The sequence below is a fragment of the Molossus molossus genome, unplaced genomic scaffold (genome assembly GCF_014108415.1).
Source record: "Molossus molossus isolate mMolMol1 unplaced genomic scaffold, mMolMol1.p scaffold_m16_p_14, whole genome shotgun sequence".
NCBI classification, from domain to species: domain Eukaryota; kingdom Metazoa; phylum Chordata; class Mammalia; order Chiroptera; family Molossidae; genus Molossus; species Molossus molossus.
Genome location: NW_023425349.1, coordinates 66,628,001 through 66,650,347, shown reverse-complemented (window position 1 = coordinate 66,650,347; position 22,347 = coordinate 66,628,001). Strand labels below are relative to the sequence as shown.

Genomic DNA, 22,347 nt, shown 5'->3' with positions numbered 1-22,347 from the left:
GTAGGATACTTTGTTTATTTTACGTTACAAGCAAGAATCAATTTCTAAACTCCAGCCACAGTTATTTGTTGAGCACCTACTATGTGCGGGGCACTATTCTAGGTGCTGGGCATACAACCTTGAAGTAGACAGACAGCATCTCTACATTCATTCATGGAGCTTATAGTTCAAGCACAAATGATACACATATGTTTGGGGTGACAAAAGTGGTCAGTGCGGGATGCTGGGGAACATAAGGGTGACAAGGTAGTTGGAGGAGGGGTAGAGGAACACTAAGTAGTATAAATATCTGCCCCGTGGTTTTTCTTTTAGTTTTCATACATACATGGAAATAAACACATTGTCCCTGTGTCTGAAGATGATGCCCTTGACTGATCTAGTGTCTGGGCAGGTGGTATGACAGAGGTCTCTAGGGGACTGGTGACAGTGACACAAGGCACTCTGGCCACACCATCTGTGAGACGTGGTGTTCACCTGCGAGGAAAAAGGACTGGCATCAGCCCAAGGACCAGGTGGACGCTTCATAGGCCTCAGGGGTAGCGCGGCTTTGACCTTGGCCTGGTCACCCTGGCACTCTCTTGGCTCCAGGCGAGCACCAGCCCTCTGCGGAGCGCTGAAGCAAGAACCCTCAGGTACCTTAGCAGAGGACCGACCAACCTGGGACGTCTCGGTGTGCGAGGTGACCCCACCCACTGGATGGAGGACCCCGCCTACGTGAGTCCAAGGCGGGTGCCGGCTGGGGGCACAGCCTGGTTGCAGGAACCTGGTTGGCTGAACCGGTCTGAGCCGCGTGTGAGGGCGGGGCGAGGGCTGTGGGGGCGGAGCTTACCTCGAGGAGGGCTGCCCCGCGCCCCTTCGGGAAATGGATGTTCCGCAGGTCTGCGGGCGCCAGGGGCGGGGAAAGCGCTTGTTTAGTTGCGCTCTAGCCGCGCCCGGGAACCGGCGGGAGGGGCCGCCCCCTTCCTCCCACACTGGGGCTGGCTTGAGCCGGGAGCGGAGAAACGGAGTCGGCTCCAAGCTCCCTGCTTGATTTTTGGGTGGCGGCAATCGGAGGAGGAATATGGCGCTCGTAGGCAACGGAGCGGAGCTGGAAGCAGACGAGGTACTGGCCGGTGGGAGAGCGGGCACTGCCCCTGGAGCCCGGCGGGGATGGCCCAAGGTCCCGCCCCCTCGGTGTCAGTTTGGGACCGGCAGCCTCCGGCCTGGAGGGCTTGGCAGGGACTGCGGATGGGTGTACCCGTCCTTGGGAGGTCTGTCCTTGCGGGAGTGAGGGGTCTCCGCGGCGCTCGGAGTGGAGGCGGTGCCGAGTTCGGGGCGCGGGCACCGAGGGGTTGTGGGGATGGAGGACACTCCGTCCGCTCCGCGGGTGGATGGGTGCGAGGGCGCAGCCGCGCAGGACCCGCAGCTCCGAGCTGTTCGGAGCCTCTCCAGGGACACCAGGCTTCATGAGGTCTGACCCGAAGTCCCTACACTGGCCCTCGGGCGTTTGTGCCATCGTGTCTTGAGCTGGGATGGGGTCTCACCTCCTGTGGAAGTTTCCTGGTGGCAGAACCGAAAGGCTTACAGTTGACGAGAGGAGGGGACAGCCGGAGGAAGAAGGAGCCCCAGGGTGTCTGCCTGGTGGGCAGGGCAGTGGCTGCCGAGGAGCCGGAGCGCGAGGGGACCGGAGCAGTGCCCAGGAGCCGTGCTTTCCCCTCCGTGCACCGGGCCCGGGCCTTTCCTCAGCAGGTCCCCCGTGTCGGTGGCACAGGCAGTGGGAAGGCGCTATGAGAACCGACTCTGGCATCCTGTCGTCTCTACTGCATTTAACTAATTAACCACTTCCTCCTGCGGTCGGCGCGCCCGGGTCTGGGCACCTTTGGGCGTGCGCGCCGGACCTGTTGATTTTACAGACTCTTCGGTTCAGCACTTGGCGGCTCGGGAGAGACGCTCCCTCTTGAGCTTGAAGTTGAGGCCGGCGGCAGCGCAGCAGCTCCCAAAGCTACTGCTGCTGCCATTTTACCTGACTTGAATTTTACAAGTCGCTGCCTGAGGAGGCTTAGTTTCAAATGATGCAATAGTGGAAGATCTGGAGGAGGCGGGTTAAGATTCCCATCCTTCTCTTCAATGCCGGGAAACTCCTGACAATGAACACTATGTTTTAAATGTAGCCCTTAAAATAAAAATAACACAAAAACCGAACTACAGCTCCTTTACACGACCTGCAGACAAGAGGGCAAGTCAGGCGGTCCAGAACCTTCCATACAGCCTGTCCCTTGCGATGAGGGTAGCAAGATCACAGACCAATGAACTAGAGCTTGCTCAACTGCATCTATTTATTGTTGAAACGTTTAAACCACCCATAAAAGCAAATGATGAAACATTACCTTTGTTGCTATTTTCATCTGCGACAACCTTTTTTTTTTAAATCTGTAGCTTTAGGCTATCTTTTTGGTATGTCAGGAACCAGCTGTTTTTCATACCTTAGCTCTTTTTTTGTGTTCAAGGTAGTAACACTTATGGTGCTTTTGACCCTAGAGTCACTACATTCCTCAAAAGTTGTCATGGCTCCCTGCTGTATGTTGACTTAAGTATCCATGCACCTGGCACGCAAGGCTCGGCACAGTGTGGTCTTAATCTGATGTTCCAGGCTTGTGCTCAGCTGCTTCTGTGTAACCATTTAGTCAGTGTTATGCCCATATTATAAACGGGGAAACCAGACAGGGAGTCAATGTCAGGGAGTCAGCTAATAAATGTGGAGTGAAAATTTTGAATTCCTAGTCTGCTTGAAAAAAAAAATTGCTACGCTTAGAGCTATATAATTGTCTAGACCAGAGTATTGTTGAGAGAGAAAGGGGATGCTATTAATAATTAGCACTTGGACAATAGGTGTAAACTGGGACACTCCTGGTCATATTGAGACCTGGCCACCCTAGCTGTGCCATTGCCTGCAAGATGAACCGACAGACTGAGATGCATTCGCTAGGGAGAAGGGCTCTAGCTCTGTGGGGGAGTTAGGTTTCAGAGCAGCAGAGTCTGACACATAGATATTTATTGAATGAATGAATGAATGAATGAGTGCAGAAAAGATGTTGCTTAATAATTTCTCAGTTTTTACTATATCTTTCATTCACTTTTTATTTATTTATTTATTAAAATATTTTGTTTTCTTTATTGATTTTCAGAGAGAGAGGAAGGAAGAGGGAGAGAGAGATAGAAACATCAATGTGAGAGAACATTGATTGGCCACCTCCTGCATGTTCCCCACTGGGGATTTGGCCCACAACAGGGGCATGTGCCCTGACCCGGAATCAAATCGGGGACCTCTTGGTGCATGGATCGATGCTCAACCACTGGGGCACACCGGCCAGGCTTTCATTCACTTTTTAAATGTTATAACTATTAGGCACCTAGTACATGTTAGGTTTTTTTTTTTTTTTTTTTTATCCTCACCCGAGGACATTTTTTTTTTTTCATTTTGTGTTCAGATAGAGTGGGAGGGAGAGAGAAGAGAGAAATAGACAGAAACATCGACGTGAAAGGGACAAATCGAGTGGCTGCCTCCCGTACGACCCAACCAGGGCTGAGGACGAACTGCAACCGAGGTACGCGCCCTTAGCGGGAACCGAACCTGGGTCTCTCTGGACCGCAAGCCAACGCTCTAACCGCTGAGCCAAACCGACCAGGGCACATGTTAGGTTTTATAATGGTCCTAGAAGATGAGCAAAGTACAAATAAAATTTTTTGTTCATTCCAAATCCATTTTTATCCCTTGTGGTGCACCACTTCCATTGGTATAAGTTTCACAAACATTTATTAAACATTTGCTCTGTACTCAAACTTGGTAAGTGCCTTATTAAGAGAAGATACAGTTTTGGCTCTCTAGGGTTCTCAGTCTAGGTAGGGAGATATGATGTGTACAGAACTCTACAAAAGAGCTTAAAGCAAGGTAAGCAAGTTAGAAGTAGTGCATTGTAGACTGGGTATCCTTGTTTGTAGAAAGTCCCTAACTTTCAATGGGCCGAAGTGTTCTGCACATGGGTGAACAAAGCCCTGCGCTTCAACTTTACTGGTTCTGTGAACTAAAATAGCTTATTTCAGCTCGGAGTTTTTCAAATACTTATACATTTAATAGTCTTTGTGGCCACTCTTTGATACACCGGGGAAGTAGAAGGGTGTGGTTGGAAAAGCAGTACAAAAGTGAAAAGTGGTATAGTGGGAAAAGTAATAGCCTAGGAATTAGGTGAACTGGGCTCTCAGCTCCGTCACTGATTTGCCCCATAACCATTCATTCATTGTGTGTGCAAACATCTATCTTATGTGTCAAATCTGATGCTAGCCTGGAGACACAACAGTGAACTAGACAGACAAGGACCTTATCTGTAACTGGTGACTTTGATAGAGCAGGTCTCTCAACCTCTAAGGGCTTTGTTAAGTTTCCTTATATAAGGAAGGAGGAGCCGGATGAGCCCTAAATGTTCTTCCAGGTCTAAAAATCTGTGCTTTTGGAGGGGAGGGGGGGTTACTTTTTAGGAGAAGTAATAATATGGGGTTCCCTTTTCTTTCAAAGTAACCAAAGAGATGATGGTAGTAGAAGAGTTCTCATGGTAGCTGTGGGATGCGGTGTTTCTTAGGCAAACTGATGTTTTTTCCTCTTGGAGGATAAATGTGAGAATACAGAGGTTAAGACTTGCAACTTCAAGGGTGCTGAAAATTGGTTCTGGAGGGGGACACAGACAGCTTAGATTTTACAATGGTGTGTGGTCCTTCAAATTTTGGTTAACAAAATCTTATTTCTTTTCCCTTCCAAATAAAATTACAATTTATTTACAGCAATTGATTCAACTTCCTGATTCTTCCTTCCTAGGTGGTAGTGAATGGCTCCCGTCCTTCCCACGGTTAGAATGTGTTGCAGGCACAAAATCTTATTTCTTAACATTGGGTTTTCTTGGGAATTACACAAGCAACATTGACATCAAGTTCATGAAAAGTATACAGAAATTATGCAAGGTCAATACTACAAACCTAAACAAATAGATGGCTATGAATGGAAGAACATCAGTTGCTTGATCCTGAAGTCATCTCTTTTGGTGAACTCAGCCCTGGCCAGTTTGGCTCAGCGGTTGGAGCATCGGCCTGCGGACCAGAGAGTCCCGGGTTCGGTTCCCGCTAGGGGCACATACAAAAAAAAAAAAAAAAAAAAAAAATCACTCTTTTGGTGAACTCATTCTTACGGGTTGCCGTTGGCTGCCCTTGTTGCTATGTTTGGGCCTCCATGCTTTTGTGTGATTTGGGATTTGAGAATTAAATAAAAACAGTTTGTTTATATTTTATTGTTTAATCCTATTAGATTTATTCAGTCCACCAATAATTATGTCAAGAAGTACTAAAAAGAGCCCTGGCCAGTGTGATTCCTGGTTGGGTTTTGGGTTCAATCCCCGGTCAGAGCATGTACAGAAGGCAACCAATTGATGTTCTCTCTCTCTCTAAAATCAATAAGCATATCCTTGGGTGAAGATTAAAATAATAAATACTAAAATGAAAAAATGACAATATTTGAAAGAATATCTAGTAGTTAATTAAAAGTTTCCTTATATCCCTGGCCAGTTTGGCTCAGCGGTTAGAGCGTCGGCCTGCGGTCCGGAGAGACCCGGGTTCGGTTCCCACTAAGGGCACGTACTTCGGTTGCAGTTTGTCCCCGGCCCTGGTTGGTCGTGCGGGTGGCAGCCACTCGATGTGTCCCTTCACGTCGATGTTTCTTACTCTCTCTCCCTCCCACTCTATCTGTACAAAAAATGGAAAAATATCCTCGAGTGAGGATAAAAAAAAAAAAAGTTTCCTTATATAAAATAAGAGTTAATTTCATTAAAAATAACTTTTAAGCCCTGGCCAGTATGGCTCAGCGGTAAGAGCATCACCTGCGGACCAAAGAGTCCTGGGTTCGATTCCGGCCAAGGGCATGTACCTCGGTTGTGGTTCGTCCCTGGCCCCGGTTGGGGTTGTGCAGGTGGCAACCAATTGATGTGTGTCTCTCACAGCAATGTTTCTCTCCCTCTCTCCCTCCAGCTCTATCTGAAGATTAATGTAAAAATATCCTTGGGTGAGGATTAAAAAAGCAAACAAAACTTTTAAGAAGATAATTTTCAATAGTTTTACCTTTGCTGGAAACATTACAATTTTGGCCCTGGCCGGTTTGGCTTAGCGGTTAGAGCGTCGGCCTGCGGTCCGGAGAGACCCGGGTTCGGTTCCCGCTAAGGGCACGTACTTCGGTTGCAGTTTGTCCCCGGCCCTGGTTGGTTGTGCGGGTGGCAGCCACTCGATGTATCCCTTTCACATCGATGTTTCTCTCTCTCTCTCTCTCTCTTCCTCTCTTTCCCTCCCACTCTATCTGTACAAAAAATGGAGAAATGTCCTCGGGTGAGGATTAAAAAAAAAAAAAAAATACAATTTTGAATGTCTTTTGAAAATTGGTTATATTTCTGTTAGGTAGAAATTGATAATTTACATATGTAAATGAATACGTGGTATTTTATATTAAAATTTTATTAAAAGTTAATCAGCAATTACAGTTATAAAGTTAAATGTTAGTAACTTTAAAATTTTAATTTAACAAAATTTTTATTTAGTCATTCTGAACCCATTGAACAAAAAGAGTAAACTATACTTGCTTGTTTCATGTATAAAGACAGATATATCTCTGTGCTATTAAAATTTCATAGGGAGATGTAGTTAGGAAAAATGTCTGAAAAGGATTCTTAGGGGGCAGTAACGAAAAAAAATTGAGAAACACTGGTTAGGGAAGGAAATAGCTCATATGACAGATGTTTCCATGGCCTGCTTTTAACTAATTAATTTTAATATTTCATTTAATTTAATTGTTGACAGTATTACAGATGTCTCCCATTTTCTCCCTTTTTGCCCCGCTCTATCCAACCCCTGCCCCATCCCAGGCCTTCCCCACGCTATTGTCTGTGTCCATGGGTTCTGCATATATGCATATATGTTCTTCTGTTAATCTCTTTCTGTCTCTTCTCTGCATCACCCACCTCCCTGAGATCTATTATTCTGTTCCAAGCATCCATACATCTGCACCTATTTTGTTTGTCAGTTTATTTTGTTCTTGAGATTTTACTTATAAGTGAGATCATGTGATATTTGTCTTTCTCTAACTGGGTTATTTTGCTCAGCATAATAGTTTCCAGGTCCATCCATGCTGTCTCAAAGGGTAAGAGATCCTTCTTTTTTATAGTTGTATAGTATTCCATTGTGTATATGTACCACAGCTTTTTTATCCACTCATCTACTGATGGACACTTGGGCTGTTTCCAGATCTTGGCTATTGTAAATAGTGCTGCTATGAACATAGTGGTTCATATATTCTTTCTGTCTTGTGTTTTGGGATTCTTAGGATATATTCCTAGAAGTGGGATTGCTGGGTCAAACGGCAAATCCATTTTTAATTTTTTGAGGAACCTCCGCACTGTTTTCCACAGTGGCTATACCAGTTTGCATTCCCACCAGCAACGCGCTAGAGGACCCTTTTCTCCATATCTTCGCCAGCACTTGTTGTTTGTTGATTTTTTTGGAATTTTAAATGAAGTTTAGGTCAAACTGATTGCTACAGTTTTCTTAGAATCAGCTTCATTCTTTCATTTCACCAGTTACCAGAGTAACTTCTCAGGTGCTAATGGCCTTTAGATGCTGGAAGTACACACTAAATGAAACAGCATTATTGCCCTGGAGGAACAATCTCTAGCAAAAGACACAGTTACAGAAGTAACTAGTTCTGTCTTTGGGCCAGGGTAGGTTTTAAGTAGGAGGGCCATATAATTTTTGTCATAGTAGGACACTATGAGAGGGGTGCTTTCAGTAACTACCCTAGGACAGCAGGTGCAAAAAGCAATGGTTGACCACCCTCGTTAAGGGGCTGGCAAAGACTTTAAAGAAGAGATGGTCTTTGAACTGGGGCTCGAAGGGTGAGCAAGATTGTGCTGGGAAGAGCAAGTAGGATAAGGCTCAGGCCTGGTGGAATTTGATGTGGGCAGGAATGACAGTGTACGTGGAGTGGAGTCGGCAGGGTATTCAGCCAGAGGGAGGAGTGCTGGGGAGGGCGGAGACCTCACAGGCTAGCTTGGATCACATGGTGCAGTGTCTGGAATGTCATGCTAAGGAGTTTGGGTTATATCTCCTAAAAAAATGGGAATCTGAACTTTTTTTTTCATTTAATAAAAAAATACATTTCTTTTATATTCAGTATTTTGTATTAGTGTCAGGTGTACAGCATAGTGGTTAGACAATCACATACGTTCCAAAGTATTTCCCACCTGTCATCATACATAGTTATTACAATGTTATTGACTATATTCCCTGTGCTGTATTTGACATCCCCGTACTGGAAGGTTTTTTAACTAGGCAACTGTGGCTTATTGAGGGAGCATGGCCATATTTATGAGTGGATGAAATTGAAAAACGTGTTTGTAATTGGTATTGCAGGTTAGTGGGAGGAAAAAATAGTATCAGCTTACCATCAGCCCTCAGGTTAAAAAAGGGGCAGTATTCTTTTTTGTTTTGTTTTGTTTTTGTTTTTTGTTTATTTTTTATTATTATTATTTTTTAATTTTATTTATTTATTTATTTTTTTGTTACAGATATTTTACCGTTTTACCCCATTGGCACCCCCACCCCACCCCCCCTCCACCCTGTCCCCGGCTTAGTTGTCCATGTCCATTGGTCATGCATACATGCATATAAGTTCTGTGGTTTATCTCTTCCCACCCCCCCCACCCCCCATCCCCTCTTCTGAGGGATGTCAGTCTGTGCCCTACTTCCATGTGTCTGGGTCTACTGTATTCCTCAGACTGTTATGTTCATTATATTCTGTATATAAGTGAGATCATGTGGTATTTGTCTTTTTCTGCTTGGCTTCTTTCACTTAGGATAATACTTTCCAGGTCCCTCCATGTCGTCTCAAAGGATAAGAGATCTTTCTTTCTTACCGCTGCATAGTATTCCATTGTGTATATGTACCACAGCTTTTTGATCCATTCGTCTACTGGTGGACACTTGGGCTGTTTCCAGATCTTAGCTATTGTAAATAGTGCTGCTATGAACATGGGGGTACATATATTCTTCCTGATTGGTGTTTCAGGCTTCTTAGGGTATATTCCCAGCAGTGGGATCACTGGGTCAAATGGAAGTTCAATTTTTAATTTTTTGAGGTAACACCATATTGTTTTCCATAGCGGCTGCACCAGTCTGCATTCCCACCAGCAGTGTATTAGAGTCCCCTTTTCTCCACACCCTCGCCAACACTTGTTGTTTGATGATTTGTTGATGGCGGCCATTCTGACAGGTGTGAGGTGATACCTCATAGTTGTTTTAATTTGCATCTCTCTGATGATTAGTGATGTTGAGCATTTCTTCATATGTCTCTTGGCCATTTGTATGTCCTGTTTGGAGAGGTGTCTATTCAGCTCCTCTGCCCATTTTTTAATTGGGTTCTTTGTCTTCCTTTTGTTGAGTTGTATGAGCACTCTGTATATACTGGAAATTAACCCCTTATCTGATACATCATTGGCAATGATGTTCTCCCATACAGTGGGTTGCCTTTCCATTTTGATGATTGTTTCTTTTGCTGTGCAGAAGCTTTTTAGTTTGATGTAGTCCCATGTGTTCATTTTCTCCTTTATTTCTGTTGCCTTAGGTGATGTATCAGTGAAAATTCTGCTCCGTATGATGTCCGAAATTTTGTTGCCTACATTTTCTTCTAGAATTTTTATGGATTCACGGGTCACATTTAAGTCTTTTATCCATTTCGAGTTTATTTTTGTGTATGGTGTAAGTTGATGGTCTAGTTTCATTTTTTTGCATGTAGCTGTCCAATTTTCCCAACACCATTTATTAAAGAGGCTCTCTTTACTTCACTGTATGCTCTTGCCACCTTTGTCAAATATTAATTGAGTGTATTGCCTTGGGTCCATTTCTGGGTTTTCAGGGGCAGTATTCTTGATATGTTCCATCTTGGATCTCTTGAAATCCCATATATTCTTGGAAGGCTACTTTCTCATTGAATGTAGCCCTCATTTTCTCCTTCCCTTCTCCTCATACCTAGACACGCCCTTCCTTCCTTTCAAGTCCAGGAGTGCAGGTATGCTTCTCTAGGCAGGTATCGGTTTTTCTTTGCATTAGCCGGTTTACCTTCTTATCTTAGTTCCCTGCCCTCGGGTGCTGTTACTAATTATCCACACCGTGAATCTGATACTGTGAATTCTGAGGCTCACGGTTTCCTTCCAGCCATCTGTTGACAGCTCCCCAGCCCCCAGACTCAGGTACGCCGGTGCCCACTCAGGTGGGTCTCCTGAAGCTACTGTGCGTTCATTTCGCAGAGGTTGAGCACCTGGGGACTGTGGGCACTTGTGAGGCTTCCTGGGGAGAAAGCTTTTGTTGGTGCCCAGTGCTCTCTTCCTCGTCTGGGCTTAGTGGAAGTTGGTCCTGTACTCAGAGCCACTCTGACTAGTTGGCTGAATTGGTTAGGTCATCACACCTCTTCAGGGAGACTCCCCAAGTGTTGAGTGCCTGGCAGTTCATCATGCCTGTATGCATCTTAGGCTCTTTATTTCAAGACTGTGGGTATGTAATAAGTGATTTTCTGCTGAGATCTGGGGACATGTCCCCTTGAATGTATTGCTGATATTATACTGATATATACCATAAAGTCTACATATTTTAAAATATTTTAGTAAAATTTTATATATCTATATCTATATCCTATCTATCTATCTATCTATCTATCTATCTATCTATCTATCTATATCACATATATATTTGTTGGGTTTCATTGTAACTCGTGAGAATAATTATTGAGTCTAATTTAATGTGTTGGATTTTGTGCCAGGTCCTAGAGAGGCAAACATAGCTCTCATCCTAAGTGATGTTCTAGTCGAGGATGAGGGCAGTTGTGCAGGCTAATCAATGTAATGCTCCATGCTAGGGACCATGGAGGAGGGGTGCCAGGGTGCTTTTGGAGCACAGAGGAGGGCACCTCACGGGGTGGGGTGATGGGTAGAGCTGGGCGTGAGGGAACTCGCAGTTTGTCTCAGGGAGAGGAACTAGCTGGCGTTAGATATGAGGGAAGGAGAGCGTGTGGCGCTCTGGGTGGCAGGAAACACTACTGAAGGGTAGGAAGGGCCACTCCACGTCTTTTGTGCCAAACTGTGGACATCATGGTGTGGATTTATTTAGGGTTTCAAGCTGAGAAGTGTGGAGAGATCAGCACGTAGGTAGGTGGCTCTGGCAGAGATGGAGGCTGATTGGAGAGGCACGTGGTTTTCTGCTGTTTTGTTTTGTTTTGTTTGCCCACTGACTGTGAGCAGCCCACTGACAGCCCACTATATGCAAGGGTAGCTAAGTACTGGGCTAACACAATGGGCAAGGCGTGGTGTTGACCCCTCTGGAGCAGATGGTCAGAAATGTGGACACACAGACATCTCTATCCCGAAGTGTAGCGGAGCCCGAGAGAGGGTGAGCAGGCCTGGTGCTCCTAGGAGAGCGCTCACAGGGCCGTCACGGAAACGTCACAGTGGGGGCATCCGCCACCCAGGTACTGGACTTGGTCTGCAGACCACGTCTTGACTGCCCAGTTGTGTGACTTAATCCTCGTGGGCCTGGTTTCCTCACAGGCAACATGAAGGAGTTGACACGAAGGATCTGTTTTAAAGTTCTCACCTTTGACCTCTGTGATCTAGAAGGAGACATCTGACCTGGACTTGGAGGGGTGGAATTTCAGCAGGCAGTGCTGGGGCAGGTCACATCTTCGTTCCCTGAGGCCTGAGGGCAGCAGGATGGAGGTCGCTGTACTGGAGCAGAGTGTGTGGGAATTAGGTGGGTGCGGCCGCCCAGAGCTGTGTGTGCTCCAGCGATTTACATCGACCTTGAACCCTCAGCTGAGGAGTTTTTTTTTTTTTTAATATAGAGTTCTTATTGATATATCTATTTATTTATTTTTTATCCTCACCCGAGGACATTTCTCCATTTTTTTGTTCAGATAGAGTGGGAGGGAGAGAGAGGAAGAGAGAGAAAGAAACATCCATGTGAAAGGGACACATCGAGTGGCTGCCTCCCGCATGACCCAACCAGGGCCGGGGACAAACTGCAACCGAGGTGGGTGCCCTTAGCGGGAACTGAACCTGGGCCTCTCTGGACCACAGGCCGACGCTCTAACCGCTGAGCCAAACCGGCCAGGGCTTTATTGATTTTTAGATAGAGAGGAAAGGAGAGGGAGAGAGAGACAGAAACATCAATGTAAGAGCTAAACATCATTCAGCTGCCTCCTGCACGCCTCCTACTGAGGATCGATCCAGAACTCGGGCACATGCCCTGACCCGGAATCGAACCAGGACCTCTCAGTCCACGGAACCACGCTCAATCCACTGAGCCACATTGGCCAGGCTTGTTTTTTTTTCTTTTTGACCGTAGAGAGACACATGTATTCTCCCATATTTGTGGAATGCTTTTCCCTTTTCCCCCTCTTTGAATAAAGGAAGCAGTGATGATAACATTTCTTGGTTTTGTTTTCTTTTTTCTCAAGCCCGTTTCCAAACTGCAGTTTTAAACTGATAACTATAAACTGCAGAGCCGTGGTGAGGAGACAGACGAGTCAGACACGTTTGCGTAACTCCATAGGCTTGTGTTTCATCACAGGCTCTTTCCCTCGCTGAGTTCTGAGACACAGGAGCACCCTGGCCCCCACTCTGGAGTGGTCAGCAAGACCAGTCACGGGTTCTCCGAGGGGCTCCTCAGTCCTCCTTTTCTCCCTTCCTGCTTCCTTAGGCCACTCTCGCCTAGAGTCCTGGGGATTCTGGTGTTGTTTCTGCTCATGAGTCACAATTCTTTCACTCAGCTAAAGGAAACAAACCTCCGATTCTCACATCGTTTTTCTTGCCAAATGGGGTATGATCTCTTTGAGAGGAGGCGGACAAGACAGACAACAGAGGGAGAGAGTCCTGAAGAGAGAATGAGGGAATGAGGCCTGGCTCCAGAACCTTCTCCCAGAAGCACTCATATATCATCCTCATCGGCTTAGTATTTGTCGGCCAGGAGCAGCCCCAGCACAGAGCAGTGCTGAGCTTCTGAGGAGTGGCCACATGGGTTCAGATCCTGGCTTCGCATTTGCTGTGTGGCCTTTGGCATGTTAGTTAACTAGTTTGATGGTCTTCATTTATAAAATGGAAATACAGCCCAGCCAGTGTGGCTTGCACCAAGAGGTCTCTGGTTCGATTCCCAGTCAGGGCACATGCCCACGTTGTGGGCCCGATCCCCAGTGGGGGGCATGCAGGAGGCGGCCGGTTGATGTTCTCTCTCATCAATGTTTCTATATCTCTCTCCCTCTAAAATCAATAAAGAAAAACAAACAGCCCTGGCCAAACAGGTTTGGCTCAGCGGTTAGAGCGTCGGCCTGCGGTCCTGAGAGACCCGGGTTCGGTTCCCGCTAAGGGCGCATACCTCGATTGCAGTTTGTCCCCGGCCCTGGTCGGTTGTGCGGGTGGCAGCCACTCGATGTGTTCCTTTCACATCGATGTTTCTCTCTCTCTCTCTGTTCCTCTCTCTCCTCCCACTCTACCTGAACAAAAAATGGAAAAATGTCCTCAGGTGAGGATTAAAAAAAAAAAAAAAAAAGAAAAACAAACAAATAAAAAACGGAAATAACCTACCCCACAAGGTTGGCATTTAGGATGAAATAAGATTCTATTGTCCAAAGCACCTGGACGCAGAAGTACTCCTAAAGGCCAGTTCTGTTTCCCTAATGCTTTAACCTCGGGTATTGCTGTGACTGCTCATTACTTATGGGTTTGATGAAGAAGCTGCCACAAATGTCTTAGTGGATTGAAATATAGTTTCACCTTATCTTTGCAGTCAATTAGGAAGAAAATTCTGCAGAAGTGCATGTCCTAGAAACAGTCAGGAAATGACTGGCCCAAGGTCATTCAGCTTGCCTAGGTACAGAATCAGGATTAGTAGCCAGGTGCGCTAACTCTATATACATACCCTTTCCACTAGGTCAGGGGACAGCATCCTTCACAGGAAGGCCAAATGTAGCCTGCCTACTTCCTGCCTGTTTTTGTAAATAAAGTTTTATTGGAACACAGCCATGCCCACTCATTCAGGGGCAGCCTGTGGCTGCTTGTGCACTACAATGGAAGCGCTGAGTAGTTGGGAGGCAGATCATACGGCCTACATGGCCTAAATAGTTATAGGTCCTTCATGGAAAAAGTTTACTGACCCCTGCACTAGGTGATTTCTAGGGCTATATGTAAGTTTGTTTATAATGTGTTGTAAGCCTTATGGATTAAATTTGCTTATTTCCTTGATATTCATTTAGGCATCAAAAACTAGGAGAAAATATAAATCCATTGGGCACATTCCATGAAGTGGTATCATACAAGTTCTGGAGTCACTTGGATATCCCTGCGCCTCCATGTCCACCTTTGGATAAATTAATCTAAACTTCAGTTTCTTCATCCGTAATTAGAAATAATGGAACCTTCTTCTGAGCGTTACGGTGAGGATTAGAGCCCAGTAATGTGTTTCGCACGTGGGATGAAAACGTTGGCTCTTAGCATGGTTATTAAGGATTTAGGATGTGGATGGGCGACACTTCCCAGCCCTGTAAGAACTGGCATTGCATAGAGGTTGGCCCATCCCGGGTCCTGCACAACTCCTCTGGAACCTGGTAGGATTAATGAAGATATTTCTCCAGCTCATCCCAGGCCTCCAGCTCTGCAAATTTACAGTTCTTACCCCTTTACCACAAAGAGAGTGGTAAACATGGGCTCCTGGGGCCATCTGTTAAAGGAGAACAGTGTGAGCATTTGTGAGCAAGGGATGTGGCAATGTCAGTATTTTGAAAATGGCTTTTCCCCACCAATATATAAATTTTGTGTGTGGTAACCTTTGGTTTCTCCAAACATTTTGCCGTGTAAGAAGGGTTCCCTTGGTAATATTAGTGAATGTCGTAATGGTTCTTAGAGTCTTTTCATGTAGCAACTAGATGTTAGGTGGAGACTTGGACCTGTAAAAGGTATGTTGTGTTCAGTTACTTAGTGTAAAAGGTTAAAGGTAAAGGAGATGACAATGCATGTGCATTCCTGGGCACTGGAGGGCGCTCTGGGGTTCTTGCTCTGCCCCAAAGCAATGTGCTGTGTCAGACTGCTCTTTCTGAAGTTCAAGTCCATTTACCTTGCTGCTTACAATCTGTTCACATCCTTCGAGGTACTACGCATGGCATGTAAGGCCTTGCTTAGGATCTCTCTCAGTGGCTCTCATACGTAGGTGAGCCTAGAGCACCTGGTTAGGGGGATGGGTGACTTGTTACGATGTATGTTCCTAGGTCCCACTATGAACCATGCTTGTTCAGTAGGGCTGGGGTGGCTCCCTGGAGTTTGCATTCCTAACATGACCTTTAACATCAACCCCGCTGGAGTGCTTTTAGACCCCATCTATACCTCACCCCCCCGAAGGCCAGTCTCTCTCACTTCCCAGCTTTTTCATGTGCTGTTCCCTCACTTGGCCAATTGTCTTTAGCATTTAAGACCTCCCTTAGGTACCACTCCTCCTCCAGCTTTTCCAGATATCCATTCCCTTCTTTCCTCCCTTGCAGGTGCTCAATAATTACGTAACATTCTTGCCTGCTTGGAAGGAGAAATATTTCCTTTTGGCATGTGTGCTAGGCCACCCAACAGGGATGGGATGTAGGCACCCTGGTGTTCCAAAAAGGAAAGGGTGGCCTTTTCCCTCATAGAAAGCAGCAAAGGAACTCCCTCTAGTGCTTTCTAACAGTGTGACATTCTGTGCTCTCAACCGGAAAGGAGAATTTACCTCCATCAATCTATTAGCATTATCTCAATATACTTAAAAGAAAGCTTTATTGAGCTATAATTTACATGCCATAAATTCAATCCTTTTTAAATTTATAGTTCAATGATTTTAGTAGATTTACAGAGATGTGCAACCACCACGACAATCAATTTAAGAGAATTTCCATCACCCCATTAAGATTTCTTAAGCCCATTTGCTCTCATCTCAATGTGCTTTCACACTTAGATTAATTGAAAAGTTAAAAATTACCAGGATAGGCCGGCTGGTGTGGCTCAGTTGGTTGAGCATCATCCCATGCACCAAGAGGTCACTGGTTGATTGCATTCAGGACACATGCCCAGGTTATGGGCTCAATCCCTGGTAGGGGGCATGCAGGAGGCAGGCAATCGATATTTATCATTTTCTCATCAATGTTTCTATTTCTCAATCTCTCTAAAAAAAAAAAAAATCACAAGAATAAAATAGAATTTTCCAGGCAGAAATAAAAATAATAATGAGCAGCCATTATATATGATGGAGATAAAGCAAAAGTGTTAGATTCAAAAGGCAAGACCGGAGAGCAGGGTGCATTTGGGTCTGTGCTTGACTGGGCTTTTACACCGTGACGTCATCAGAAGAGAGGCTTGTGGGTTGCGTGAATTACCCCTGTCCAAATGAATAATTTGTCCCATTTGCTATAGAGCAGATGTGTAGAGTGTACAGATGATGGTTTTTCCCGACTTTCTAGTTCATTCCCCCAGGCAGTTGCTATTTATTTGACATGTTCAGTGTCTTGTTAGAAAGATGAACAAGCCATTGCATTTCTAAGCCATTAACAGTTGAATAAAAGGGACTGTCACCATAGCTAAAGTCTCAAGTCGGACAAAGAGTTCAACAAAATCAGCCTCTCGTCAGGCACCCCTGAATTTCAGATTTATTGTGTTTGTGCTTTGGGAGGCCTGTGGGAGACAGAAAGAACATGACTGGGCTTGCAGGCTGGCGCACATGGGTTGGGTTCTGCCACTTGCTGATAGTGTGACCTTGGACAGGTTATTTAATTTCTCTGTGAACTTCAGTCTCTCTTCAGTCAAATGGTATTCTGATGTCCACCTCATGGAGTCCGTTTGTGTGGCCCTGACACCTCATCTGGTGCCTGCCATACTATAAATGTTTAGTTGCAACCGTTAATTTGACGAAATGTATAGATTTTGCTTTTTTTTTTTACATTTATCTTCGGATAGAGTGAGAGAGGAAGAGAGAGAGAGAAACATCGACAGGAGAGAGGCACTTCGAATGGTTTGCCACCCACATGACCCCAACCAGCGCCGGGGACAAAGTGCAACCAAGGTTCGTGCCCTTAACGGGGACTGAACCGGGGTCTCTCTGGTCCGTGGGCCGATGATCCAACTGCTGAGCCAGACCACCCAGAGCAACTTTTTTTCTTCTTAAGACATACCTGCTTGTATTCCCCTTTGTAGTTTAAGGAGGAGGAAGTTACATTTTAACTTAAATAAGACTCCCTTTTTGAAGTATACATGCCCTGGCCACGTCAGAACTTTGTCTGCATGTCTAGGGAAGGAAGTTTCAGTTGACAACAGATTAGGCTCCACAGAGGGACATGTGACATGATTAAGTGAATTCTTTCCCTTTGTTAAAGACTGTAAAGCGTTACATTTCAATTGTGGCAATTTGGAGGCAATTGTCCTTCCCATAATTATTTGGGGAACATACACCGAGGCTTTGGGAAAACAATTTAAACCAGCATTGCTCAACCAAAAAAGCCCTCCCCTTGCTTCATCTTTTATTTCCCTTTCTGTTCCCCTCAATTGACTCTTCTTTTGCTCCACCTCTCTGTCGAACCTACCTGTAGAGCATGGCTCCTTCCTGCAAACCAGCCCCTCTGCCCATCTCGCTGCCTTCTCATGCCTGTAGCCCAGGGAGAGTATCCTAACTGGTCTCCCAGCTCCCCTCTGCCTTCTGCAACCCACTCTGGACTCTGGAGCCCACGTGCTCGTGTGCAGACGTTCACACAGGGAACTTCCCTGCTTAAAACTGGTTAGTGGCTTTCTGTAACATTTTGAATAAAACCCACACTATTTCCTGTGGGCTCCGTGGTCTGGCTTTTGCCTTCCTCCTCCAGCATTCCTTCTGCCCGTCTCCCCCTCATTCCCGCCGCTCTAGCCACCCTAGCTGCAGGCAGGTTTCTGAACCTGCTCAGTCCCTTCCCACTCCGGTGCTCCTGCATGGCTGTCTCCCAGGCTGGCGGCTTCCCCAGCCCTTCACATGACCGGCTCCTTCTCAGCTTTCCGTCCCCACCTTAAAGATCAGGTTCCAAGTGCGCTCTCCTGCGGTTCCATCATCAAAGCAGCCTCTCTCTTCTCTCTATTACACATCCTGTTTATTTCCTCTTAGATGTGATCACACTCTATATTATCTTGCTTGTTTATTTTATTCTCTGTCATCTGTCTCACTCCCTCGGGTTTCAGTGCAGGAAGGGGAAGCTGCTGGAGGTAGTTTCAATCAGAAGGGTTTAAGAAGGGAAATGGGTGTTTACAAAAGGCATGGAGAGGCTGAAGGAGTGGTTCTAGGCTGGGCCTCCAGGAATGACCCTCAGTCCCATTCAGAACTGACCCGCTAGGGGAGGTGCTTGTGTTCTGTGGCTGATAATTCTAGAACTGAGAGTTCACAGCACTTTGCAGGAGGTGTGATTCCGGATTCAGAGATGCGGAAGCTTCTGCAGCCGCTGTCTTGTGTATGCAGTTCTGGAGAGTGGATGCTGGGGTGCTGCTGTTGAAACAACCCTAGTTGCCTCAGCCTTGCTTGACAGTGAGAAAAGTCAGAAAGGGGCCAGTAAACGGCTTCAGCCTTTTGGGTCTTGCATGAGGTATATGTTAAAGGGTGTAACCTTCTTCTCATCCAGAGTCAACTCACTTCCTCCAGCCACAAATCTGTTAGGCTCACAGGAGCTCCTGTCTTTGTGAATTATACTGAAGTTCCTCACATTTCTGTTGTGACTGAACAAAACTGTGTTACATCTGGCTTGTTTTGCTGTCGCTAGCTGTTTCTCTGCTTCTTAATGTTGGCAGTTCCTTTCCCCCCCCCACTACATTCTCACTTTAATAAAGTCGATTTTGTAATGCACATTGGTGGGTGAAGTATGTAAGTCAGTGGCTACATGCCTTAGTTTTCATTAGGAGAATCAGAAAAATAATTGAGTCTTCTTCCTACAGTTTAGATATGCCTTAACCTTGTAAGATTCCTTGGCAAACAGAATCCTCATAATAAGCAAGTTCTATTATTAGAATTTGCTCATGGACGGTAAATGGTGAGAAATTGAAGTTTCCCAGGCCAAATTTGCGACAATTCGAGAATGAAAACAATTGAGGACAGTAATGTATTATAGACCATTTTTAAACATAGGAATCCTTGAAATCCATATTGATGATCACTAGATAGATACATAGGGGAGACTGGAGGGCTTTTACTTGCGGGAGAACGTCAGAGGCTGACTGGTCAGGTGGAGGGAGGGCTGGAGTTGGGAAATCAGTGTTCACCCCTCATAGTCCAGATTGCGTCAGGCAGCCATCCTCAGAGGCCCTGAATCTAGGGGCAAATTTGTTTGAGGAGCATGACATTTACCTGGCCTTACACGATCTCAGTTACTTACATGATTCCTTAATTACTTGCAAGACGAAAATAGTAACTATGGAGTGGAGACATTGGACAACACTTGGACCAGGCAATCAGAATGAACATCACCAGTGGGGGGAACATCTCTGCCTCCAGACATGAAGGACCGGACAAGGACACAGTGTCCCTTTGGTGGTAGTCTAACCTGAATGTAATCATGAGGAACCAACAGAGACGCTTTGAATAAGGAAGGTTCTATTTTTTTTTTTAAAGGAGAAGAGGGCTATACTCACCAAAAAATGTCAGTGTCTCGAAAGACAAAGGCTGTGAAAACGTCCCAGATCAAAGGAGGCCAAGGAGATGTGACAGCTAAATGCAGTGTTTGACCTGAGACTAGCTCCTGCTGGGTTAATAGACACGATTGGAATATGGACAGTAGTTTAAAGCAGTTAAATTTACTGAAGTGGTTGTATGAGAGAATATCCTTACTTTTAGGGAATATATGCTGAAATATTTAGAGATAAAGGCCCACAAGACATGTAATTTACGCTCCAGTGCTTCAGGGAAAAAGAAATCCGTTTGCTAGCTAGAGAAGGAAAGAGGAAGCGAGAAGGGGAGGGGAGAGCAGATGATAACGCAAATGTGCCAAATGTTAACAGTAGATGGATCTGGAGAAATGACACATTGGTGTTCTTTGTCCAGTTCTTATTCTGGTAACTTCTCTGTAAGTTTGAAATTATTTCTAAATGAAAAAAATTAAAACAATATATATGTTTTTATTGATTTTTTTTTTTTTTTTTTAGGGAGAGGAAGGGAGAGAGAGATAGGAACTTTGATGTGAGAGAGATACATCAATTGGCTGCCTCCTGCACACTCCCTGCTGGGGGTTGAGCCCGAAACCCAGGCATGTGCCCTGACCAGGAATCGAACCAGGGCCTCTCAGTCCGTGGGTGAATGCTCAATCCACTGAGCCACACTGGCTGGGCTAAATAAAAAGATTTTAAAAATATCTTACTACTAGAGACTGAAAATGCTCTTCACTTACACCAGGGCATGGAAAGCTTTGGGTTCTAAAGTAAATTTAGTTGAAATGTCACCATCCTTACTGCGCTTGAGGTTTGTTGGATCTGCTTTTCTTGAGTGGTACATTAAGCCTTTCATATTGTTCAAATTGTTCATTCTCTTTTTACATTAAACAAATAATACATAAAAGCATTATTGTAGTAAAAGATTTAAATCATTCAGAAGCCAAACGTGACCCTTTTCTTTACTATTTCCCATCTCTTCCTCCTCAGAAGAAATCAGCATTGATTTTTTTATTAATGTAAATGGATTCTCAGACCTTTCGTAGGACTAGGTTTTCCATTTAACATATCTTACAGGTGTTTTCATTACTTGCTTTATTCTTTTTATAATGACTGAAGATAACTGGGTAATGCAGTTGTACAATAATGTATTGAACTACTTCCCTATTGAAGATCATTTGTGTAGTTCTGATTTTTTTACCCAATACAATACGTACTATAATAGATGGATCTGTTGGCAGCGATGAGGAAGGCACCGGGTGTTAGACCAGTGGGGTCAGACTAGACCTGGGTTCAGTCTGGGTTCGGGAAAGAATTCAGAGGCAAGACTCAAAGTATAAGAGAACACTTATTTAGGAAATCACAGAGGTGGAAGTAATTCGTGGAAGAAATGGGCTTAGGAAACAAGTTACAGAGGCAAAGGAAGGGCCCTTGGAGCTTAGAAGCCAGGAAGATAAGGGTGATGTGCTTGTGACTACAGGGAGGGTGAGGAGGAGGGAAGGCGTGCTCCTGGGAGGGACAGCTCACTGGGCCCTCTGTCCTAAAGGTATTAAGGGTGGAGAGTTTAGGTCTGGATCTCAAGAGAAGAGTCATCAGCTTTGTAGGTGTGTCCTTTCAGGGTCGTTGTCCCCACTGATTGACCGGGCAGTGCTAGGACAGGCTGTTATCCACTGCAGCTGTGGTGCCGTTTGGTTTTGCTGCCCTTTTGGGAACTAACGCCTAGATGTTAAGGGTCAAGGGGTCAAACCGAATGACCAGCAGTATGCTAGGGGAGGAAAGGTCACCCTGGGGATGGCTTTCCACCCTGGTGCCCTTCTGTACCTGGCCCATCGTCCCTGCTCTGCTCATGTCTACCTGCTCACCACAGAAGTGAGCTGAAGCAGAAATGGATTCAGGAAACAAGTTCGCCTTTTACCGGGTCTACAAGGTGGTCCTGGGTGGGCTTCTCTGGAATCCTGCCACAAAATCTGTGCCACGGCACCATGATGTTGGCTGCAACAAGAATGGCTCCGGGTATTACACCAGTGGGGTCGGACCAGACCTGGGTTCAGCAACTTCAGTTCTTGAGTTCTGGCTAGGAAAGAACTTAGAGCCAAGACTCAAACTATAGGAAAATCATAGAGGTAGAAGATGTGGTTCATAGAAGGAATGGGCTTAGGAAACAAGTTATAGAGGCAAAGGAAGGGCCTTTGGAGCTTAGAAGTGAGGAAGGTCAAGGTGATGTGCCTGGGGGGATGGGAAGGGGGATGAAAAGGTGAGGGCATGCTCTTCCATCCTGGGTCCTCTGTTCTAAGGATTTTAAGGGTGGAAATTTTAGGGGAGTTCCCAGGGTAAGATCTCAATAGAATATTCATCAGCTTTCTAGGTGTGTCCTTTCAGAATCAGGGTCTTCATTGATGGATTGGTCGGAAGTGCAGGGGTGTCATTATCCAATGCAGCTGGTCCAGATGTCACTGTGGAATGAAGTTGCTTGTCTTGTTTTGCTGCTTTTCTGGGCCTGGAGCCGAAATAAAACTGAGGCCTAGATGTTATCTCTAGGGAGGAAAGGTCACCCTGGGGACCAGGCCCCATCCTACAATTG

At 45.5% G+C, this 22,347-nt stretch overlaps 1 protein-coding gene across 2 annotated transcripts in view; it reads left to right on the top strand.

Annotated features, from left to right (window-relative positions):
* The first annotated feature begins 877 nt into the window (after nt 1-877).
* Nucleotides 878-22,347, top strand: part of TTC39B (tetratricopeptide repeat domain 39B) — a 160,386-nt gene continuing 138,916 nt past the window's right edge. For both annotated transcript variants that reach the window (XM_036260324.1, XM_036260323.1), the window contains exon 1: nt 878-1,102. In XM_036260324.1, coding sequence (XP_036116217.1) covers nt 1,061-1,102 — 42 coding nt within the window. In that variant the 5' untranslated portion in view covers nt 878-1,060. The remainder of the gene's footprint in view (nt 1,103-22,347) is intronic.